The sequence below is a fragment of the Melopsittacus undulatus genome, chromosome 1 (genome assembly GCF_012275295.1).
Source record: "Melopsittacus undulatus isolate bMelUnd1 chromosome 1, bMelUnd1.mat.Z, whole genome shotgun sequence".
NCBI classification, from domain to species: Eukaryota; Metazoa; Chordata; class Aves; order Psittaciformes; family Psittaculidae; genus Melopsittacus; species Melopsittacus undulatus.
The window spans coordinates 116,151,801-116,173,697 of NC_047527.1; the positions used below are offsets into that span (position 1 = coordinate 116,151,801).

The following is a 21,897-nucleotide window of genomic DNA, read 5'->3' on the forward strand; positions in this document are numbered from 1 at the left end:
ATTAACTTATTAGTGTGAAGACACAGTAGATAGTAATATTAACGTCCTCCACGTTCCACCTTCTTTCAAAGTTCAAAGGAACTACTTTCTGTATCTGAAGAGAGCATATTGAGTTACCACAGGAATGGAGAGTTAATAAAATGGGGTCAAAGAGGTTGTGTAATTAGAGGTTGTTTTTATCTTGAAGCATGTTTAATGTTTAAGTATCTGATCTTTAATTCATCTAGTAGAGTCAATATTGTAGAGGAGGCATTTGGGTTGCCTGTGCATCTATGGAACAGCATTGCTTAGCATAAACTTGGTTGGTTTATTCTAACAAATTAATATGCATGTGGGAAAATGATAGCAGTGAGCCGTCTTAATTAGGCTTCGTATAGGTAACTAACAATAAAATAGCTATCTACTAAAAAATAAATGCATCACTATTTTTAACCTGTAAAGCATTAATAGTACAGTGTGTGCTAAATAATCATCTGCAGATACAGTCTCTTGTTAGCAACCTTTTTGGTATGATAGTTGTCTTTGAAATTAAGTTAACATTATAGTAATCAGGTAGAACTAATTTCCATTAATAAAAAGCTATTGCTGGAAAGAACAAGAATCTGTAAAAAGTCTGTGATCACAAGGTTTCATCCAATTGGTTAAAAATATTACTAAGTTTATTAATTTCCGTTGAATCTGACTGGTTTCTATATTTTTTTCTGTCCAGCCTAAATTGTAATGAAAGAAGCATGATAAAAGGAGTACTACTTGACTCATTCTGTTAGTACAACAGCTGTTGCTTCTTTTTAAGTCAGAATTTCTTACTACTTATACTGTTCGTATTTTAAATGCATCAAGTGTCACAGAATCATATAATCATTTAGGTTGTAAAGGACCTTTATAATCATCAAGTTCAACCTTTAACCTAATACTGTCAAGTCCATGACTAAACTAAGTGCTACATCAACATATCTTTAAAATAGCACCAGGGGTGGTGACTCCATCACTTTCCTGGGCACTCTGTGCCAATGCTTGATAACCCTTTCAGTGAACAATTTTTTTCTTAATATCCAGTCTTTCATGAAAGATGTGTCTTTCATAAGCCCATGCTGACTGGACCCAATTGCCTGGTTGTCCTGTACATGCCAGGAGATGGCAGTCAGGATGTTCTGCTCCATGACTTTCCCCACCACCAAGGTCAGGCGGACAGGCCTGTAATTCCCTGGGTCCTCTTTCTGGCCCATCTTGTAGCTGGGGGACACATTTGCCAACCTCCAGTCAACTGGGACCTCCCCGGTTACCCAGTACTGCTGAGAAAGGATGGAAACTGGCTCTGTGAGCACTTCTGCCAGCTCCCTTGATACCCTTGGGTGGGTGGATCCCATCCAACCCCAAAGACTTGTATGTGTCCATACACATAAAAAAGTTAGAAAAGGTGTAGCAGGTTGCTGACCATTTCTCCTTGGGTTATGGCAGCTTCATTCTGCTCCTTGTCACTGTCTTCCTTCTCAGGGGGCTGGATACCTGGAAGACAACTGGTCTTACTGTTAAAGACTGAGGCAAAGAAGGCATTAAGTGCCTTATCCTCTTTCTCATCCTTTGTCACTATGTTTCTCCCCACACAATATTCTGTCCTGGAGGGGGAGAAGTCTGAAACATAAATATGCCTATATACTAGATATTCCTTATTCATAATAGGATGATGAGAGAAAAGCAGAAAGAACTTCATTTCAAGGCCTGACACTTAAAAAAGCTGTCCTGTGCCAAATAGTGCTTATGAAGACAAAAGGTGACAAGTTTAATTTAAAAGAGCAAGTGGTTATAGGAATAGCAGATGGAATATTTGAAGTCAGAAGTCGGGACCATTCTGGTCATAGAAGTAGTAACTGAGCTTCAGCAACTGAAGCGTCGAAAAACGCAGCATGTCCCATTGTGTTGTATCTCAGTCAAGTCATTGCTAGCAAGATGCTTCATTCAGCACCAGGTCTAAATTTCATTCAAATCTGACAAGCCTTTTGGTGGAGAATGTTAAACTATACCTTAAGAATATTTGAAATTTTACAGAATAATGTTAGTTCAGGTTCTCCTTCCCACCTTCCCTCTTTCCCTCCTCCTTCAGAGGTCCAGTAACAGGCTAGCAAGTATACTTTTTCACAGCTTTTTATAGCTAAGCAACTTAAGTCTTCCCCCAGGTTAATTGCTTTTGAGGTTTATGCTACACTGCTTACAGTTTAAGACGAGGGTTCTCTGGATAAAATATATTCAGAAAACTCTTGATTACTGCTTTATTGCAATAGTTATCCTCAGAATAATGCAGCTTTTTCTGCTGGGAACAATAACAAATAACTACCCAGCAGCCTTTATTATTGCTAAGTGAATTACAGCCTAATAACTCAGCAGTAGTTTAATTCGCTGCATACACTAATGATTACCCATGCTTAGGTTTTTTTCCAAATAAAAAATAATTATTATGTTACATCATATTTTCTAGTTTGTGGTGAAGGTAACTGAATTTGCACAATTTTTTTTAAACTTATAATAGAAGTTTTTCATCTTAAACAAATATATGCATGGAAAACAAAGCAAAGTTGTGACTAGAACAGAAAGGGTTTCTACAGAGGTCAGTTTCAACAGATAACTATTAATGGTTCTGTTTGAAGATTCATGGAGTGCTGATATCAAATGCAGCATTAAAAAAAATGATCTGTTTTTGATACTTGTTCTCTTCGATAGACTTTATCAGTACATAAAAACACATCCGTGATGGAATGGTGGGAAACTGGTTTGAATAGGAAACAGCTGAAAGCAGGTGAAGAAAACTGCAGTAGTATTTAAATTTCTTTCTTGTAGTATCTTCAATACCATGTGAAGTGATGGTGTTATCAGGACTTGCCCATGTGGAGACCTCATAGCAGCCTTCCAGTATCTTAAGGGGGACTACAAGGATGCTGGGGAGGGAATTTTTATTAGGGACTGTAGTGATAGGACAAGGGATAACGAGTTCAAACTTAAACAGGGGAAGTTTAGATTGGATATAAACAAGAAGTTCTTTACCATAAGGGTGGCGAGGTACTGGAATGGGTTTCCCAGGAAAGCTGTGAATGCTCCATTCCTGGCAGTGTTCAAGACCAGGTTCGACAGAGCCTTGGGCAACATATTTTAGTGTGAGGTGTCCCTGTCCATGGCAGGGGGGTTGGAACTTGATGATCTTAAGGTCCTTTCCAACCCTAACTGTTCTATGATTCTATGTTAAAATTGGCTGTCCAAAAGCCAGTGTGGATAAGGAACCGAGTCTGCAGTTGTTGTCCCTCTGTTATGATCAGTCTAGAAAAACTCTTTATTTATAAACATTAGGGAAATACCTACATCCCTTCTTTCTTCTGTAAATAGAGAGGATAATGGAGAAAGACATCACTGTAGATATTAGTAATGACAGTAGTTCATTGCACAAGCCTAGAAATATGCTGGAGAAGAGCGCAAAGTTTTACTTCTCCTGCATGTCATAATGAAGGTTTTCATTCTAGTATGACCCTGTAGAGGTTTTAGGTAGTTTACTGTTATTCTGTTAATTTTGAATATTTAAGTTGAACAGAGTAACCTTGTAGAAAAATATTTTTACTTCGTATTAAACTGACTTCAGAAAGCATTCCACATTTGGCATAAATTTATCCTGTTGAAATCAGTTGGTCTCAAAATATGGAGGCATAATCATGTGAGTTCAAGTGACTTCTTAAATTGGGGCTATACTTGCCCTCATCTCTTGGCTGAGGTTACTACTCTATAAAAAGTTACTAATCTGGGGTTGAGTCTGTGTGTCCAGCTCCTGCTGAAGTCTGTAGAGCTTGATAACTCTATGGAACAGATTTATAGAATCATAGAATAGTTGGGGTTGGAAAGGACCTTAAGATCATCTAGTTCCAACAGGGACACCTCACACTAAACCATATCACCCAAGGCTTCATCCAACCTGGTCTTGAACACTGCCAGGGATGGAGCATTCACAACCTCCCTGGGCAACCCATTCCAGTGCCTCACCACCCTAACAGTAAAGAATTTCTTCCTTATATCCAGTCTAAACCTCTGCTGTTTAAGTTTCAACCCATTACCCCTTGTCCTATCACTACAGTCCCTAATGAATAGTCCCTCCCCAGCATCCCTGTAGGCCCCCTTCAGATACTGGAAGGCTGCTATGAGGTCTCCACGCAGCCTTCTCTTCTCCAGGCTGAACAGCCCCAACTTTCTCAGCCTGTCTTCATATGGGAGGTGCTCCAGTCCCCTGATCATCCTCGTGGCCCTCCTCTGGACTTGTTCCAACAGTTCCATGTCCATTTTATGTTGAGGGCACCAGAACTGCACACAATACTTATCAGTGGCAAAAACTTCCAAATAAGACATAGTTCACATAAAAATAAAATTTTGTAGGTCTGGTACCTGGTTATAGACTGAGTTTATTTAGAATTATTTTCTGAAAGCATCATAATTCTTCCAGTGTAAATCTGGCTTGTGTTCCATGGTGCCTTATCAAACCATGCTAACATATGTCCTATTCTGTAGCTGCTAGAGCTGATCCTCTGCTATTTGTGAATCTGCAGCCTTTAAATTTGTATACAAAACTTTATTAAAACTTTCTGTGAAAATGACTTTTCTTCTGGCAGGGGGGACACTGCACTGTGCGAGTGTGGAAGGGGGGAAGTGTATTTCAGTTTAGCAAGATTTTCTGTTTGTGTGCAGTATTGTACAATGAGGAACAATAGCAGCAGCTTGGGGGGAGGGTTATTTTATAAACATGGAAGTGTTCCAGCAGTCTGTAATAAACTTATTTAACCTTTTCAGAGTATGGTAAATTTTTGGGGAAGTATGCACGGGGTGTAAGAACATCATCTTGTTCTCTTATGGCTGTGCTGCTGCTGTTACTACTTATTAAAACAAAGTAGTGGTGTAATTCAAGTATGTAGCAACTGGCATAAACTCGTAATGGTAAAGAAAGATGCTTCTAGCCAAAAGCAAGTTATTATACCTTGTCTAATGTATTTTTACTGTTCATAAATATAAAGAAATCTAATCTATTTTTTATTTTCTGAAAAAGCAGAAGGCTTCTTTTGCTACTCTTTCAAGCACAAGTAGTCTCAAGCTTCAGTCTAAAAATGGTCACTAATCTCTAGCAGGTTTTCCTTCTAACTACTATATGGTCATTAACTAATCTTTACCCCTTGGGTGTGTAGGTAGGTAGGCATATTTTACAAAAGGAGGTGTACTGTACAATAATATTGCTTGGTTAACACTAGATATGAAATCAAGGTTATAGCTGTGGTAATAGAGCTCATCAACCTCATTGTGGTCTTTTTTTAATGTTAACAAATCACTGCCTCAAAAACAGTCTTGCTCAGTTTTAAAGTCATACTGTTGCTACAGATTAATCCTCTATTTATAGTTATTGTGGTGTAATACAGTGTTCCTTTGGGATTTTTAATTACTGTGTATTTTCTTCACAAAAGCTAATAAAATACACATAACAAAGTGCAATAAATTCTCATTCAGCAATGAAAATTACTTCTGAGCCGCTGAAGGGCAATACCTTCTCCCAGTTGTTCTTTTGTTCTCAGAATATTTTTGAAGTGATTTGTCAAGATAATGTGGTCTGTGATTACATGCTCTGCGGAATTCAGCTCAATGCAGATGTATTGAAAAAGATTACAAAATAAACCTGAGTGATTTATATTTGTTCTGATTAAAAGTTGCATAGTTTTGTCTGACTTGATGCATTTTTTTCTTTCAAATCAATTGACAGAATTCATTGACAAGAAGCTCACCCCTTGCCAATGATTCACAAGCACGCAGTGGTGCCCGCTTTCATACGTCTTACGACAAAAGATATATCATCAAAACTATAACAAGTGAAGATGTAGCAGAAATGCACAACATCCTGAAGAAATACCATCAGGTAATATACTAAATACTATCAGAGTGTGGGATCTCTTCTTAGATATGTCAAATTTTTTTAGAGTGTTGAAAGTTTTAAATTAGTAAGTAGGGGAAAAGTTACTTCAGGTGTTTCCCCTTTTGCACAAGCAATTTACTGTATGTCTGCAGTTCACAAGGCTGCACTTTTCTAAATAGCTAAGCTAGCTTTAAGAAAAATGATATATCTATATGATAGACAGACACTAACTTGGAAGCTGCGTCAGCTTTTTCACCTTACTAGGAAGATCTTTCTGCTAGTGCACTCTCAAGCATGAAGATACTTGCTTCTGTGCGAGCTTAGAGACAGATATCTGTGTACCTGTATATCAGCAGTGCAGGTGACATCTTTCTTCCTGGTCTGATCACCAAATGTTCTGTGTTTCATTAACAAGATGTCAAACAAGCAATGTTCTATTGTATGGGAAATGAAAAATTAGATTTAATTAATGTAAAATTCCTACAAATAAAAAAACAAGGGTTTTTTTTTCCGTTTTCCTGCTCACTTTCTGAGTTGGGATTTCAGGTCAAAACTTCAGGGTATTTAGGGTTGGAACTATTTTGCAGCTGTTTTAGGTGGGGTTTGTTTTTTGTTTGGGTTTTCATTTTTTCCTTTTTTCTTGCAATGCTTTTGTTTGTTGAGGTTTTTTAAATACAGTTACTTCTGTAGAACCAGTTTTAAAGTCATCATTTGAGGTGGAGGGGAAACAAAAGCATGCTTTCAGGGTGCTTGAGATTGAAGGTGTTGCCAGCCATCTTTGTGGTGCTGCTTGACTGTCTCCCTCTCTTCCCTTTCTGTGTTGAAGGAAGATCTCTGCATGTCCTCCAAGTCCAGAGTAGCTTGGAAAACCTTCAGTGATATGAACTCTTTCTCTCTCTGCATGTTGTTGTTCTGTTTATATAACATACAGGATCACCATGTGTTTGTTTTAATGTAGATAAATATCTTCACTATGACATGTTCATAAAACAATCTTTTAAATACAATTTTACCAAACAGAAATTTTAAACCATTATCCAGTTGTAATGGGGGTTATTTTTTATTAGAGTTTTCAAACTTAAAATTCTGGGTTCAATCTGTAAGGCATTAAAGTTCTATTCCTTTTTGTATTTGGCATTAGAAGCTATTAATAATCCAGAGTTTGATACTTAATCCAGTTGAAAAGTCATATTGCCTTTCAAAACAGTCATCTCCTTTCAAGAGTGCTAATGAAGACAGTGCTAATGTGAATGAGCTTCATAATTTGGACTCTTTTTTTCATTAATGCTTTCAAACATCAGTGTTTCTAATAAGCTAGGTTACAAGGAATAATTATCTGAAAGTTATCTGTACCAGGCATCTAACCTGGTACATTTTGTACTGGAAGAGCATCTCATTGGAAGAATAGCTCTCATTGAGATACCTCAAAAAGATTCATGAAGATATGACTCGTGTTTCTTTGTCTCGGAACTTGAGAGCATGTTACAAAGCGTTGTAAATGCAGAGGAACTCAAGTACTGAGACAGTTTAATAATTGGACTTTTTAATTAAATAAATTAATTGCAGTATCTTCAGCAATTTAATGAACAAGTAAATTACTTTGAAGTAATTAAAAAAAATCTAAATTAAATCCCACTTATTCTGGAGACAGCTGATACCATGTCCTGTGTGTTGCTGCTGGGATTTGAATGTTTGGAATCATTGAGTACATTGTCCTCTCATTTCTCTAGCTGTTTTTTAGACAAGTGAAGCTTATCTTAGCCTGCCTGATAAAGTCTAGAAAACCTATTGTCCTGGTGGAAAGGTTTTAATAATTCCCTTGACAGATTCATTCCACACAGATTGGCCTTAGACTACCTTTCTGCTAGCAAACGGTGCAATGCCAGATAACATCCTTTGATACTTGAGCTCATTAATGGTCCCTGTTGTGGTTTTGCTTTGGACCAGCTAGCTGTCCCCCAGATAATTCTTGGCAAGGGTCAAGGTATTAGGTCAGTTATTATTCTTACATAGGAGTTTGAATATGAGCATCATGTTTAAGAGGAGAATTTAGTAATTTAGATGTAAGTTATTCCGTTCCAACTAGAAATGATGCCAGAGGACAGTCCAAGACCCTTGTAATTCACTGGTATTGATGTGACTTTATGGTTCTATTGGATGGCATAGTTGCAGTAGTACAAGACTTTTCAGATACTGCACTGGTACTTCTGTGGAAATCTTTGTCAACAAAACAACTTCTCTTGAGTTCATTTTATTTTAGCAGAGTCTCTTCTGCCAGTAGTGGAAATGTTAAATTCCCTGTACTGATTTACATACTTAACTTACTACCCAGTATCTTTCTTAATTGTAAATGTTGCTACAGTTAAAGACGTTAATTGTAATTACACACAAATGAACCAAGTACAGGATTTCTAGGGAAAAGTCTGCTTGTTTGCTTTTCTCCACTTTCAGTTCACTCACCACGAGCAGCACTCATCACATAAGTGAAAATTTCTGGCCCGGCTAAATGTGCTTCAGAGCCCAGGTGTGATTGTGCTTGGGACTACTTTGGGACTTCTTGTGGCATGGCCTTACATCATATCCTTGTGAGACTGCCCTTAGACCAGAGCTGTATTTGAAAGTTTCCGTCTTCCAAGGAGAAGGGAGTGTGTAGACAGGTTCAACCCAGTTATGTAGTGCATCCTAGGTGGAACAACATTTCTCATGTGCATGAAGAATACAGAGGTGATTCATGTGAATTTTAGAAGACTTTTTCCCTTGTTAGAGATCAAGTACCCCTGGGCAACCTGAAGTTAGAACATCTATTTATTATGAACAGTAATTTGTAAACCCTTGGTGCCCCGTACCTGTTTCCAACCTGCCCAAGAAGGCAGTAAATATCTTCCAGCTATTTCTGACAATATAATGAGTGAAATTCATGTTGTTTACGACAGATCATCTCTTTCCTCTCTCATAACATCTCCCGCCCCCCCCCCCAATTCATTCCAGGTTTCTTCCCGGGGTTAAAACTCTGAATAAAGTTTAAACCATAATATTACTCACCTGTTTCCTAATTACAGCTAACAGTTCCAAGCTGATAGAATTGTTCTAAACCATGGAAATACCTCTGTCCTTGCTTTGGGACCAAACAAGCCCTACCAAATGTTGAACTGCTTAACGATAAATGCAAGAGGACAGCTATCTTTAAACAAAGAATACTGGGGAGGGGACCATAAGAATTTGGAAGTGTGAGAGCCTGGGTATGTTCTTCATTCACCAAAACAGTCTTCATCCCTGGCACGCACTTGCAAAAATACCTGTCATTCTACTTGTACATTTTTGAACTCTACAGCTATTGACAAGGCATCTGGGAGTTAGTGTGGTCAGCAGAAAAACATAGCAGGGCAATTTTCCCATGAAAGCCTCCAAAATGTAACTCCACGTACCAATGATACTTTGTGAAGTTACCAGAAGATTAAAAAGAGATGTGTAGACTGCCACCAGAAAGCGGAAATGAAGGTTATTTCATCAGTAACTGGAGATCATGGAGATTATAGTCCACAGACCCATCCCTTTCTTCCTGTACCCCTCCCCATCTGTCTGAAGGTACAATAGCCTATCTGGTTTTTGGAACTGTGAAGAGCTGAGGTTATAGTTACACAGTTTGTCTACTTAGGTATTTACCTTTCTCATCTCTGAGTAGAGTTCTGTTGCAATATCATAGAATCATAGAATAGTCAGGGTTGGAAAGGACTTTAAGATCATCTAGTTCAAATCCCCCTGCCATGGGCAGGGACTCCTCACACTAAACCATGTCATCCAACCTGGTCTTGAACACTGCCAGGGATGGAGCATTCACAACCTCCCTGGGCAACCAATTCCAGTACCTCACCACCCTAACAGTAAGGAATTTCTTCCTTATATCCAGTCTAAACCTCTGCTGTTCAAGTTTCAACCCATTATCCCTTGTCCTATCACTACAGTCCCTAACGAAGAGTCCCTCTCCAGCATCCTTGTAGGCCCCCTTCATATACTGGAAGGCTGCTATGAGGTCTCCATGCAGCCTTCTCTTCTCCAGGATGAACAGCTCCAACTTTCTCAGCCTGTCTTCATATTGGAGGTGCTCCAGTCCCCTGATCATCCTCGTGGCCCTCCTCTGGATTTGTTCCAACAGTTCCATGTCCTTTTTATGTTGAGGACACCAGAACTGCACGCAATATGTGTGTCGCACAAGAGTGTGGTCGCACAAGAGCAGAGTAGAGGGGCAGGATCACCTCCATTGACCTACTGGTCATGCTTCTTTTGATGCAGCCCAGGATACGGTTGGGTTTCTGGGCTGTCACATGGCACTTTGCAAAAGTAACCAAGTTAGGTACATTGCAATTTACAGTATTACTGCCACTATTGCAAATTTAAGAAATTATCAGGAATAAAACCAGAAAGGTTGAATTCCAGAGCAAAGGCTACACGCTAGAAATGTGTAAATAGCTAAAAATGAACCAGGCTTGAAGGAGTGTCAGGAGAAGTTACTATAGAAACATCAGTTCTGGTGTCCTCAACATAAAAAGGACATGGTACTGTTAGAACAAGTCCAGAGGAGGGCCATGAGGATGATCAGGGGATATGAGCACCTCCCATATGAAGACAGGCTGAGAAAGTTGGGGCTGTTCATCCTGGAGAAGAGAAGGCTTCATGGAGACCTCATAGCAGCCTTCCAGTATCTGAAGGGGGCCTACAAGGATGCTGGAGAGGGACTCTTCATTAGGGACTGTAGTGATAGGACAAGGGGTAACGGGCTGAAACTTAAACAGCAGAGGTTTAGACTGGATATAAGGAAGAAATTCTTTACTGTGAGGGTGGTGAGGTACTGGAATGGGTTGCCCAGGGAGGTTGTGAATGCTCCATCCCTGGCAGTGTTCAAGACCAGGTTGGATGAAGCCTTGGGTGATATGGTTTAGTGTGAGGTGTCCCTGCCCCTGGCAGGGGGGTTGGAACTAGGTGATCTTGAGGTCCTTTCCAATCCTAACTATTCTATGATTCTATATAAGTATATATAGCAATTCCAAATTAAACCTGTTGAATTGTAAATCATAGTTCTGACAATGGTAAATTATAGTTCCTACCCAAAATTATGAGTTGCTTAATTCATTTACCCTGTCTGATGTGATGCCTGCCTTTTTTTTAGTGGCAGTCAGGCCCACAACCTCAGACAGATGGTGAACACTTCAGTCTAAACACTGACGCTTTCTGTCAACTCATCAGATGAGTCTGACGCTTTCAGTACTGAGTCGAAACACAAGAGATCATTATTTTCTCTTGCAGATTTTAAAAAGAAAAAAAAAGTAACAACCAACTAAGCCCACAACCTCTAGGGAAACAGGGAATAATGTCCTTCTGCATGCTTGAAGTTGCAAAGCATCTTGGTATTTATGACTAGACTGTAAAGTCCATCATGCGTGGACCAGCCTTCTATTTGTATTTAAAGACAAACTGGCCTAGAGCATGAACCAGATAGGTTTCTAAGTGTTACGGTAAATACAAATGATATCACATGTTATGCTTTGAATTTCCATGCTAGCCTGTTTCTAACTGCTGTAGTATTTTCTGATACATAGTATGAAATACTGTTTTTAGTTACATTCTAATAATTTGCAATTGGTTTGGGCTGCTTTTGTTACTGACATACTATCAGTTCTTAGAACTCTTCTCACCACTCTTCAGGTGTTACTTTAGCTGAACATTTTTTACTTATCAAATGCACTAGAACCATGGTGATGCTGAAATGGGTCAGACTTTTAAGTGTTAGAAAAGCTGTTACTGTATGGGCTCATAGATGTAGTTTGACCATTTAAAACTGTGTGAGTTAAGCATACTTAAGCAGTATTTGAGAGCAAAATCGGCTGTTCATTTGTAATACCTCCAAGTCCAGTGCAGGTGTGTTTAAAATCTATGCTTCTGACCCCAAGAGCATGGACCAGAAAAAAATTGAATTAAACCAGCTTCTCCCTTTGGCATTGTTAAGGGAGAGCTCAACAAAGTCATCTGTGACAAGTGTGTTGCCAAGATTTCACCCCATATTTAAGGAACAGGTAATAACCTGCTTCCTCCTAATGGAAGACTTCTCATTTCAGCATATATTTAAGCTATGCTTATATATTTCTTTTGGATGAGTTGTCCTGTGAAAAAAGTTTATTCATTTACATCAAATACAGAATATACATTGTAGATACTAGTTTATTTGTAGGTATCTTCTAAACTACAAATATGGTTTTCAGGGGTAGAAATTGGTGGCAGTTGAGCAAAACTCTGTAGGCAAATTATTGATTCTGAAATGCCTGAATAGAGCTACTCTGGCCTCCCCAGGGAGAGAAACTTGCTTTAAATCTTAAATTGGTGTAAATTAGTGTAAAAGTAGAGTCTGGTGCTCTTTAAAAACAGATGATGGGTAGATAAATATTTTTTAAAATAAATGAAAACAACTTGAGTGTCAGAAAAACCAGAAACCTTTGAACACCTTTTTTTTTAATTTTCATTAAAATGGACTTCAAAAGGGATTTATTATTCCTCAGTTCTGACATCCAGGCAACTTCAGTAAAGAAATTGAGAAGCCATCTCAAAGCAGGTGAACAGGAGGGAATTGTTAGCCTACAAGCCTTCCAGTATAAAACTACTCATGAGTGCATGTAACCTTTAGGTTTTCTATAGGTAGCTGTCCCTGTTGAATGCACATTCTCTTCCCTACACAGGTAATCATATGCAGAACTGACACCTATTGCACTGCCTGTCTCCCTGGCAACCAGCAGAAATAGTGAATAGTGGTAAGGGAGAGGGACTGCCTGTTTACCCGAGGCAGCACACAGCAGAGTGATGGGGGAGTGAATGCGAAGAAAGGAGAGAATAGGATGAGCTAAAAAGGGGAAACCACAGCAGAAAGGAGAAACAACAAAGTGGAGGGTGGGGGAAATACCTTAGCTTCTGGAGAGGGGAAAAAAAAAATAAAGAAACTGGAAGGCAAATGAAAGGGGAAAAACGCAAGCAATAAGGTGAAAAAAGAGGAAATGACACCAAGAGCAGGATTCAGGGCTGTGCAGGAATCAAGGAGTAGCAATAGCACAGTGTTATTGAGTGGAAGGTAGGAGAAAATACTGTAATCATAAAAATAGATAGAAGAACATTTCCGTAGGCTAAAAACGGTTTTTTCACAGAACTGGGAGACAATATAGGTTGGAGAATACACCAAAAAAGAAAGCTGGGGCTTAGGTACGTAGGAATTTGCACTGAGATGGGCTGACATCAAGCCCCAGTAGGCTCATAGAATCATAGAATAGCTAGGGTTGGAAAGGACCTTAAGATCATCTAGTTCAACTCCCCTGCCATGGGCAGGGACACCTCGCACTAAACCATGTCACCCAAGGCTCTGTCCAGCCTGGCCTTGAACACTGCCAGGGATGGCCTTGAACACTGCCATTCACAACTTCCTTGGGCAACCCATTCCAGTGAAACAGGGCTACCTGTGAAAAAATTTTCACATAGAACTGAGATAGATATAATTCAGGATTTAGCCTTCACTCCACAGATTATCTCCAGGGGTAGAGGAGACAGAGCAAAAAAGAATTTTACATTCTGTTTTTCCAAAAAGAGTTAAAAATGGCACACATGCTTTGCCAATGAATTGTATGCATTATGTTATATTTTACTCATATCTCGCATTACCATGGGAAAGCAAGAAGCTAAGAATCTTATTTTTGTTTTAAATGACATAGGAAAAGTTCTGTTCTTATTAAGGAATCCTGAGGCTGTATTTATACTAAAAATTTATGAGAATACAGGGTCATAAAATTTTTTTTGCTAATTTTCATCTTTAAGCATGACTTTCAAGAGAGCTCAAAAAATTACATGTTTGAAACCTGTGCTTCACAGCTGATCAAATATGTCAACATGCTGATGATACTTTATTTTGTTAATGGTAATATTGTCCTCATGCTGTGCAGAAAAATGAAAATTGCCTGAATTGACAGAAAATGATGGGGTGTTTATTGCAATACTCCATAAAAAAGATGGATTTTGTTACTGCATATAAGGACTTGTAAATGTATTATCTAAGTATTAAAGTTTTACGTAGCAAGGCTGCTTGATAAAATTGTTTTAATCTTCTTTTTAGGAAGAGTTAACATAAAGGAGTGAAGGTCTTTTCCAGTGAACTTTAGCAGTCCTGTTAAGCATGTACCGGCTTATTTTCTAGGCTCACTTTTATTCCAGCTGTGAGTGGGAAACTTCAGGAAATCACTCCTAAAAAACACCTTGAGGTGACTAAATTACTACTTCATTTATATCAAGATGGACAAATTGAAAATCTGCCAACCACAGTCACCAGTGAAAGTCCTGCTGGACTCCCACCCAAACAGATGACACGTTTTGCCTTCTCTGTGATGCAGATATGGGGGATTGATAGTTTCAAAGGTAGGAAGTTCTAGACCAACCTTGTAGATATTGAAAGCAAGTGGCATTCCTCCCTCTTTCGTTTATCTCCTGATCAGGATAAGAAATGCTGTCATGGGAAACACTAAATAATTCTAGGGGCTCTTAGTTAATTTGCAGTGGCATGAGTGTCCACAGTCAATATAGAGCAGGAAACAACTGTTGCAGTACAAGTTCTGCTTTGAGAAGGTCTCTTAGAAGTCTGCAAGAATACAGCCAAGTCCCTTTTTATAAAGTGAAGAACAGGACTAGCAGAGCTTTTCATGTCCTCCTTCACATGCTCATAACACTGCTTTTCAGAAGGCTTTGTTTACACAATGCTAACATGAAACAGCAGTGTTAGCAAATGGCTAACCCTAACTTACAAACAGGACTTAGGCAATATTCATTATTTGCCTTTTTTACCTTGTTACATAATACAGAACAAAGGGAGGGGGTCATATACTGCTAACCAAAGGATTTATTTTATGTTATTACAGTGGGTATGTTGCACATGTTCTGTGTTAGAGGCATTGCTGTTTTCCAGAAGGGGGACACTTAGCTCCAGAAAGGTTAAAATCAGAGTTAGCAATAGCTAGGTTGAAGAGATGGTTATCAAGACTGTGACCCTGACAGCTGAGAGGAAGGGGTTGTCTGGTCTTGAGATGCCTAGCTGCCATTTCTTCACGTGGCATAAACTATATGATTTTTAGATAAAGTTTCTGTGTCTCAGCTCCCTATATGGAAAATTGGAATAATAGGTAGGGGTTTTTTAAACTCAAATTGTGTAGTTAAGAGCCGTAAGATTAGGAATTAGAGTTGAGTGACCTGAAATTCTGTAGCATTAAACCCTTCTTAGGAAATAGATCAGTTTTTATCATCCTTGGAGAACCTAATCATCTTCGAGAAGGAACCACTCAGTAAATCTTTTTATAAGAAACTACCATTCCTACCTTCTATGAAGCATTAGAAAAGTATTTGTTTAGGATATATACCACATACTTGGTGATTGTAGCAGAATAATCAATATAGCTTATAATAGGAATTAGTATTTTAAACAACATTTATGTAACCCCATCGTTAATAGTTCTAATTTCACTTCACAATTAGATCTGTAAGAGAAACTACCAATGGTAAAAATGAGCTATGTATCCTTGTAATACGTAACTGCCTTGTGATGTTGGTAACAGCCCAATGATTGAAAATCCTCCAATTCAAGAACAACTTAAAACTTATCCATCTCAGGTACAAACTGGTCAATCTTTGTGCATTACTCAGGTTTGGTGGCCTTTACTGTATTTTGGGGTGTACAATCATATCTCCTTCCTGAGGTTCTGATTTGCATTCACTGGGCCTCTGCAGCAGCTGAAGATGTTTCGCCCATTCATAGGCAGTTTGAGCTTAAAAATGCTTTGCTGTGAAGTGGCATAACTGCATCGTGACTGTGTGTTCTCTGCTTTGAGGCTTGTAACTTCCAGTACAGCCGCAGGGCAGACAGAAAAGAGCATTACAGGCCAGACTGTGCCAGCAACATTCAACAGAGCTCGTGTTATAGAGTTGCTAGTCAAAATAATGTTCAATTCACAGTCAACTGTTTCCATCTTTGTTCATTCCCTTTGTTTCTTGTTGGAAAGGATTGTTTTCAGGACTCTTAAATCTTTCTATTTTTATTTTGACATTTGAAAAACGAAAATCTGGGTGTGATATGTGTAGATTCCAGTATAAAGTTAGTGAAATTCCTTAAAATTAACAGAGGATCCCAAAATTGCAAAATCTCCAGGGTTCTAGCTTTGTTATATTATTTCTTACCAAATACTAACCACTTCCGTTAAACAATTCACGTGGCTTACTCAGTTAACTTGGTTGAAAGTTTCCTGTGTTTTAGAATAATGTGTTTCTAATAACCAGGTCACTCTGACACAAAAGGCACAGCAGCTTCAGTATTCAATAGATATTTGAGGCTGACTTTGGTTAGTTGTCATGTTTCCTGTTTGAGGCTTGAATTTTTAAGCTTTCTCCAAGTTCCTCTGTTTGAGACTTGATAATAACAGAAAGAGGAAAGCGAGTGAGTCCTTTTCTGGTTTGCATCTTTGTGGTTCCACAAAATATGAGTGGATATGTTGGAGCTGGTTTAGGATTAATACAGTATGGCATTTTTATTCTGGGAATAAATATTCATTCTGCAATAGTTTTCATCATCAGTGTAGTCTGTACTATTTCTGCTTCCTCCAGTGGTCTTTCCAATAGGAATTCAAGCTATTAGTTGTAAGGCAAGTGATAAAAAAAAGCAAACAGACAGGTTTCAAGTGCAGGTGGCAAATCTTTTCAAGGTTAATAGCCCATTTGTAATGGAATATGGTGACTTTAAGGAAACATAATGATACGCAAATAATCAAATGCAGGCATCTTGCACTTCAGGCTCAACTCCATTGACCCTGAAATGTAACCATCCCATAGGAAGTAGCAGAAAGTTGGTGATACTAAATAATAAACCTTGCTGGTGACAGCACCATAAATGTTCATCATCATAAATACTGAGAATGAAGAAACATACAAATTAAATATAATCTGGGACAACACAGTACAAAATGCAGCAGTGTGATGTTCTGAAATGTCTTTGGGATTTTTATATCAATACCAAATGTTATCTGCATTAAGTGTGCTTTTTGAACCAGAAAAGTGGAAAGGTCTGTCAAATGGAGCCTGCTCTTTCTATGAGATTGGCTACAGACATGAAGGGTTATAAATTAAGCACTTCAAGGTTTTAATTTTTAAACCATGGACTGAAAGGAGGATAACCTCCTGATGAAGGGGGTCGTTTTGGCATGATTTTTTTAAGGCTTGTTTCCACACAGATGTATATTCAATGTTGTTTCTGTGTAGTTTATATTTGAATGCATATAAATATATATATATATATATAATCTGTATCCATCCTCATTTCTGTTTTGTTTTTTTTTTCTTTTGTTTCTGCAGTTTATTGTGGAGTGTCATGGGAACACACTTCTTCCCCAGTTTTTGGGCATGTACCGGCTTACTGTTGATGGAGTTGAAGTATATATGGTTGTTACAAGAAACGTGTTCAGCCATCGTTTATCTGTTTATAGAAAATATGACTTAAAGGTGAGAAATAACTGCTGATGAAATAACTGACAAGCTAGCTGAAAATCTTTACTATAATTGTTAGATTATGCTGATGCTTGAATATTGCTTGGAATTCTGATGAATTAAAACCGTTCTGTGTGGGAGCCCTGATTAACTGGTTTACTTCTGCATCTACTAGAAAAATGGAAGGATAGTTTTATAGAAATTATACAAGTATGTTTGTATTGTGCCTGTTTAAATGGACCATTTTAACCAGGTATGTTTGTTAAATGTAGCTAAAGGTTAAAGGTAAAACCCTTCATGCAAGTGGAATAATAATTCTGCTTCCTATAGGTTTTTAGCAACATTATGAAAAGCCACAGCTGATTATACAGAGGGCTTTTGTAAAATAAGCAAATATCATCATCATTTAAACCAACAAAATGCTACTAATAAAGTACATCACTAGTACAAAAGCTTCATATTTTATCCTATATTTTAAAAATAATTCATGTAAAAAAGAGGTTCTTAAAAAAATAACCCACAAAATTTCTCTTGCTTTTATCATAGGTGTGTTTTAGTTTTGCTTCAGAATATTTATCTGCTTATTGTAATTTTGCCAGTAGTTAATACACAGTGTTTACAACGCATGCCCAAAATATAATCTTGGTCTTTCTACCTGAGGGATTATATTTTTATTTCATCCATAAAGTTTCCCCTTAGAAACATAATTCTTTCTAATACATATAATTTCTATGCGTTGAACTAGTAAGTGCATCTGCAAACTTGTTGTAAGATGGTTTTTTAGCATTCTAGATTAAAATACTTGTAACGCTATGTACTTCACTATCCTTTTCTACGTTCAAATATCTGCCCTGCAACTACCAAGCAACTGGTCAGGTAGCTGGCTGAACATGATTTTTAAGAACTGATTTCAAGATTGTCAGCAATTGACTGGTTAATATTTAGCATTATTGGCAGCAGAGCTCACCTGAGAAGGATACTTTTTTAATTTGAGAGAACTGTGTGTGTTGTAGAGCATCATCATGCAGTAAAAAAGGGACAAAAGCACAACAGAAAATAAGTGATATACAATATGTTCTTAGCATTGCTGTCAACAGCTCTTATTTACCTCTCTGAATGCTTTTGTACTCTATTCAGTTTGTCCAGCTGGACAGAATTGCTTTAAAGATAAAACTTCTCTTTCAGTTTACATTTAACATCAATACCATATCATTCTCCAAAGAGCCTTCACTGAGCAGATTTATAGTGACACTGCATATATTATAAAAAAAACACTTTTTCTTAGTTTCCATTACCACAGCATCTGCAATTGTAGGTTCAGATTCCTTTCTACATGAATATTTTTGACACCAGCTTAGAGCACATTTGTAGCGCAAGTCTTCACCTGTGTAGATACTAAGAAAAAGAGATCACAAATCAGCATAGGATTTCAAAGGTATTTTTCTGGCCACTGAGGCATTTTATTAAAATTAGTTCAATGTCAAATTTGTTTTTTTGCTATTCTAGATCCACTTTTTTTCCTCCAGTTTGGTTTTCAGCTGATCTTTTTTCAGGCCCAGTAGTCATTCAAGCAATCTGTTGGAGCACAGAATGCAGTATAAAAGGTGTACTATCAGTAAACTAAAATGTCAGACTTTTACCAGGCTTTATTATCAGTTAACAGTATAATGCAATGAAATCCCTGCTTGCTGGACCATACATAGTAACTAAGACAAAGCCAATTATCTTTTTTCTCCATCCTTTCTAAGTTTTCTAAGTTTCTCTCCACAGAGTAAAACGTCGTATAAAATGATGTGGTTGGGAATCCTCACATTCTTTATTATGACTCCACTCCAGCATTTCTTTACACCTTCCAACAAGCAATGGAGTTAATTTACCCATCTTTCAATGTCCAATTATCATGTTTCTTGTTATTATTTCTTACAGTGTTATTATGTGATAAATGCTGGGTACTTAAGGGTATGGTCCTGCTCCAAGAAATTTGCAAGGAAATATATACAGCCTTTTTTTTTTTTTTTGTCACCTCCAGCTTACTCAGGAAATTACTAATTTTAACTTTTTTAAATAAAAGGTTACATATCCAAAATGTCTTTGTCAAGCACTGTAAATCTTGCGAATTTGCAGTTGGTCTCATCTCTTCTTTTAACTTCATGTTGCTGTGAGGCGCTTTGTTCTTGTTTGTGATCTTTTAAGTATTTGTGTGTGTTTATACTGTGTGGCATCCTTTTCAAATGTGTATTACATATGTCCAGATAGTTATATAGAATAGGCTATTCCATCACCATACAGCTAAATTGGCACAGAAATATGAGAAGTCCACCCAGCAAACAACTTCCAGGGAGATAGTCTCAAAATGAGAATGAGACATAAGTAAGAAGCTGCAGTAGTCAGGACAATAGATGTAGATCACTTGAGGATTTAATCCGTCTTTCTTCTCTCATGATACATCTTCTTCAAATGATTGCAGCAGTTCAGCGGCCCTGAGCGTTCTACGTACTGTATCACCTTTCTTTAAAACAGTTCTCAAGTTCAGAAGGATGCAGTTCATCCACTTTTTCAGCTGTTATCGTAACATTTTCAAATTAGTTTCTGACATATGCACATTTTTAGATCCATTTTTTCTGTTTCAGGGCTCTACTGTGGCTCGAGAAGCCAGTGACAAAGAAAAGGTATGGTGCATTTCTGTTTCTTTTTCAGTTATCTAACCTGCTAGCTAGTCTCAGGACAAACATAACCAGTGCTGTTCTGCCCATTTTCTTTGTTTTCTGTCATATTCTCCCCTCTTGATTTCTGCCTTATTCCCTCCTGTATCTTTCCTCTATTTTCTGCAGACCTTTGAATATTGGTTTGCAATGGTGTTGAGATTTCAGAGGTAAGTGAGCCAATCCTCTACCTCCTCCTTTTCCTTTTTTCTCTTCTCTTAGTTTCTTCAGGGCCTGCCCTGTGGTAGGAAAACATCAGGACCTTCTTCTCTTCCCTCCTGCTTCTTCATCTTCTTTCTCTTGCTCTTTAACATTAAGATACATGGATATTCCATGTCAGCTATTGGCATTATGTGACTTGACACCACTTATAAAGTGAATGCAAAGATGAACCAAACCTTGAATTTTGGGAACCTTGGGTACATAAAGCTCATACAAATGAGCAAACCGTTGAAAGGCTTAGATGTGAATGTAGCTATGAGAGGCAGTCTCAGTCAAATTAGGAGCTGAAACTTTGCTCTAAAAGGAAATTAATCACTTTATTTTTCTCCATCTACAACTTCAGTTCATTTGGAAAATATAGTGCTCTCAAAATCAACATTTCTTTGAGGTTTCATTGAAATAGCCTGATGGCATTTCAGGAAAGGTTTTTCTAGAGACTCTGCAGATAATTTAAGGTGGAATATAGTCTCCATCATCTCAGACTTCTTTAGATTTCCAAATTTGGGGTGAAGTCTAGGAACCCATGACCCTTGTTTTCTTAATTTTTCCAAGCACATGTCTTCTGAATTAGCATAAGACCATCCAGCAATTCACTTAAAAGACTTCATTTTGTGTTGTCCCCGAATATCATGCAGATAATTTGGTTTTCTCCTAAGAATTAGACATACCATGCCTGCCTCTCTTAGTCTTTTACATACCACACAACTGCACTAAGGGGTAAGGGACGTGCAGCAGCTGTCAGCCCTACAGTTATTGCTGCATGAAAAACTGCCAGGTTTTTCCACTTTATCCTAAGGTATGACCTTCTTCCAGCATTAGGCAACTACCATGGCCCAAATGCCAACTGCAGTTACAATTGTCAGCATTAGCTCTCTTTTGCTGTACCAGGCCCTCAAGATCACGTCTTGAATAGTCTCTGTTCTTTTCTTGTGGTTTAGTTTTGTTCTTGTTTAGTAACACAACTCTTAACGTTTTTAAAACAGAGATTAACCCCTTCAGTGTCTTCTAAGCGATACCTGATGTCATCAAAAACCTCTGTTGGTTAGTACTAAAATAATCCAGTAGAAATTAAGAGGGTAAATTATTTGGATGGGACTAATGCAGGTTGCAAAATTAATGCTTGGGATAGTAACGTAAATATACTTCATATATTCAGTTATACAGGAGCTGATACTGTACAGATATTTAATGCAGTGGGTTTGGGCCTTTTTAGGACTATGTCTTATGATAATATATTTATATTATTACAAATAGTTTAATAATAGTACACACATACTATAGACTCACTCAAAGAATCAGTGCCTTGATTTTGTTGCCATGTAAGTTCCTGGCAGAATTACTGTTGAACTTTTTTATAGCTAAGTTGTGTAGTTTTATATAACTGTGTACAACAGCTCTCTAAATTTAATGTGAAACCGTAACTTCAGTAAGGCAAATAACAAAAATTCCTATCAAATTCAACACATCTAGTCCCTCCCTTTTATTTTGAGTACTTCTGTGAAAGAAATA

The 21,897-nt window shown here is 37.8% G+C and overlaps 1 protein-coding gene across 1 annotated transcript in view; it reads left to right on the top strand.

Moving 5' to 3' along the window:
- The window catches only part of PIP4K2A (phosphatidylinositol-5-phosphate 4-kinase type 2 alpha), a 112,723-nt gene that overhangs the window by 74,395 nt on the left and 16,431 nt on the right, over nucleotides 1-21,897 (top strand). Inside the window, exons 4-6 of the mRNA XM_005152970.2 lie at nucleotides 5,771-5,923; nucleotides 17,333-17,479; nucleotides 20,095-20,133. Of these exons, the coding sequence (XP_005153027.1) occupies nucleotides 5,771-5,923; nucleotides 17,333-17,479; nucleotides 20,095-20,133 (339 nt within the window). The remainder of the gene's footprint in view (nucleotides 1-5,770; nucleotides 5,924-17,332; nucleotides 17,480-20,094; nucleotides 20,134-21,897) is intronic.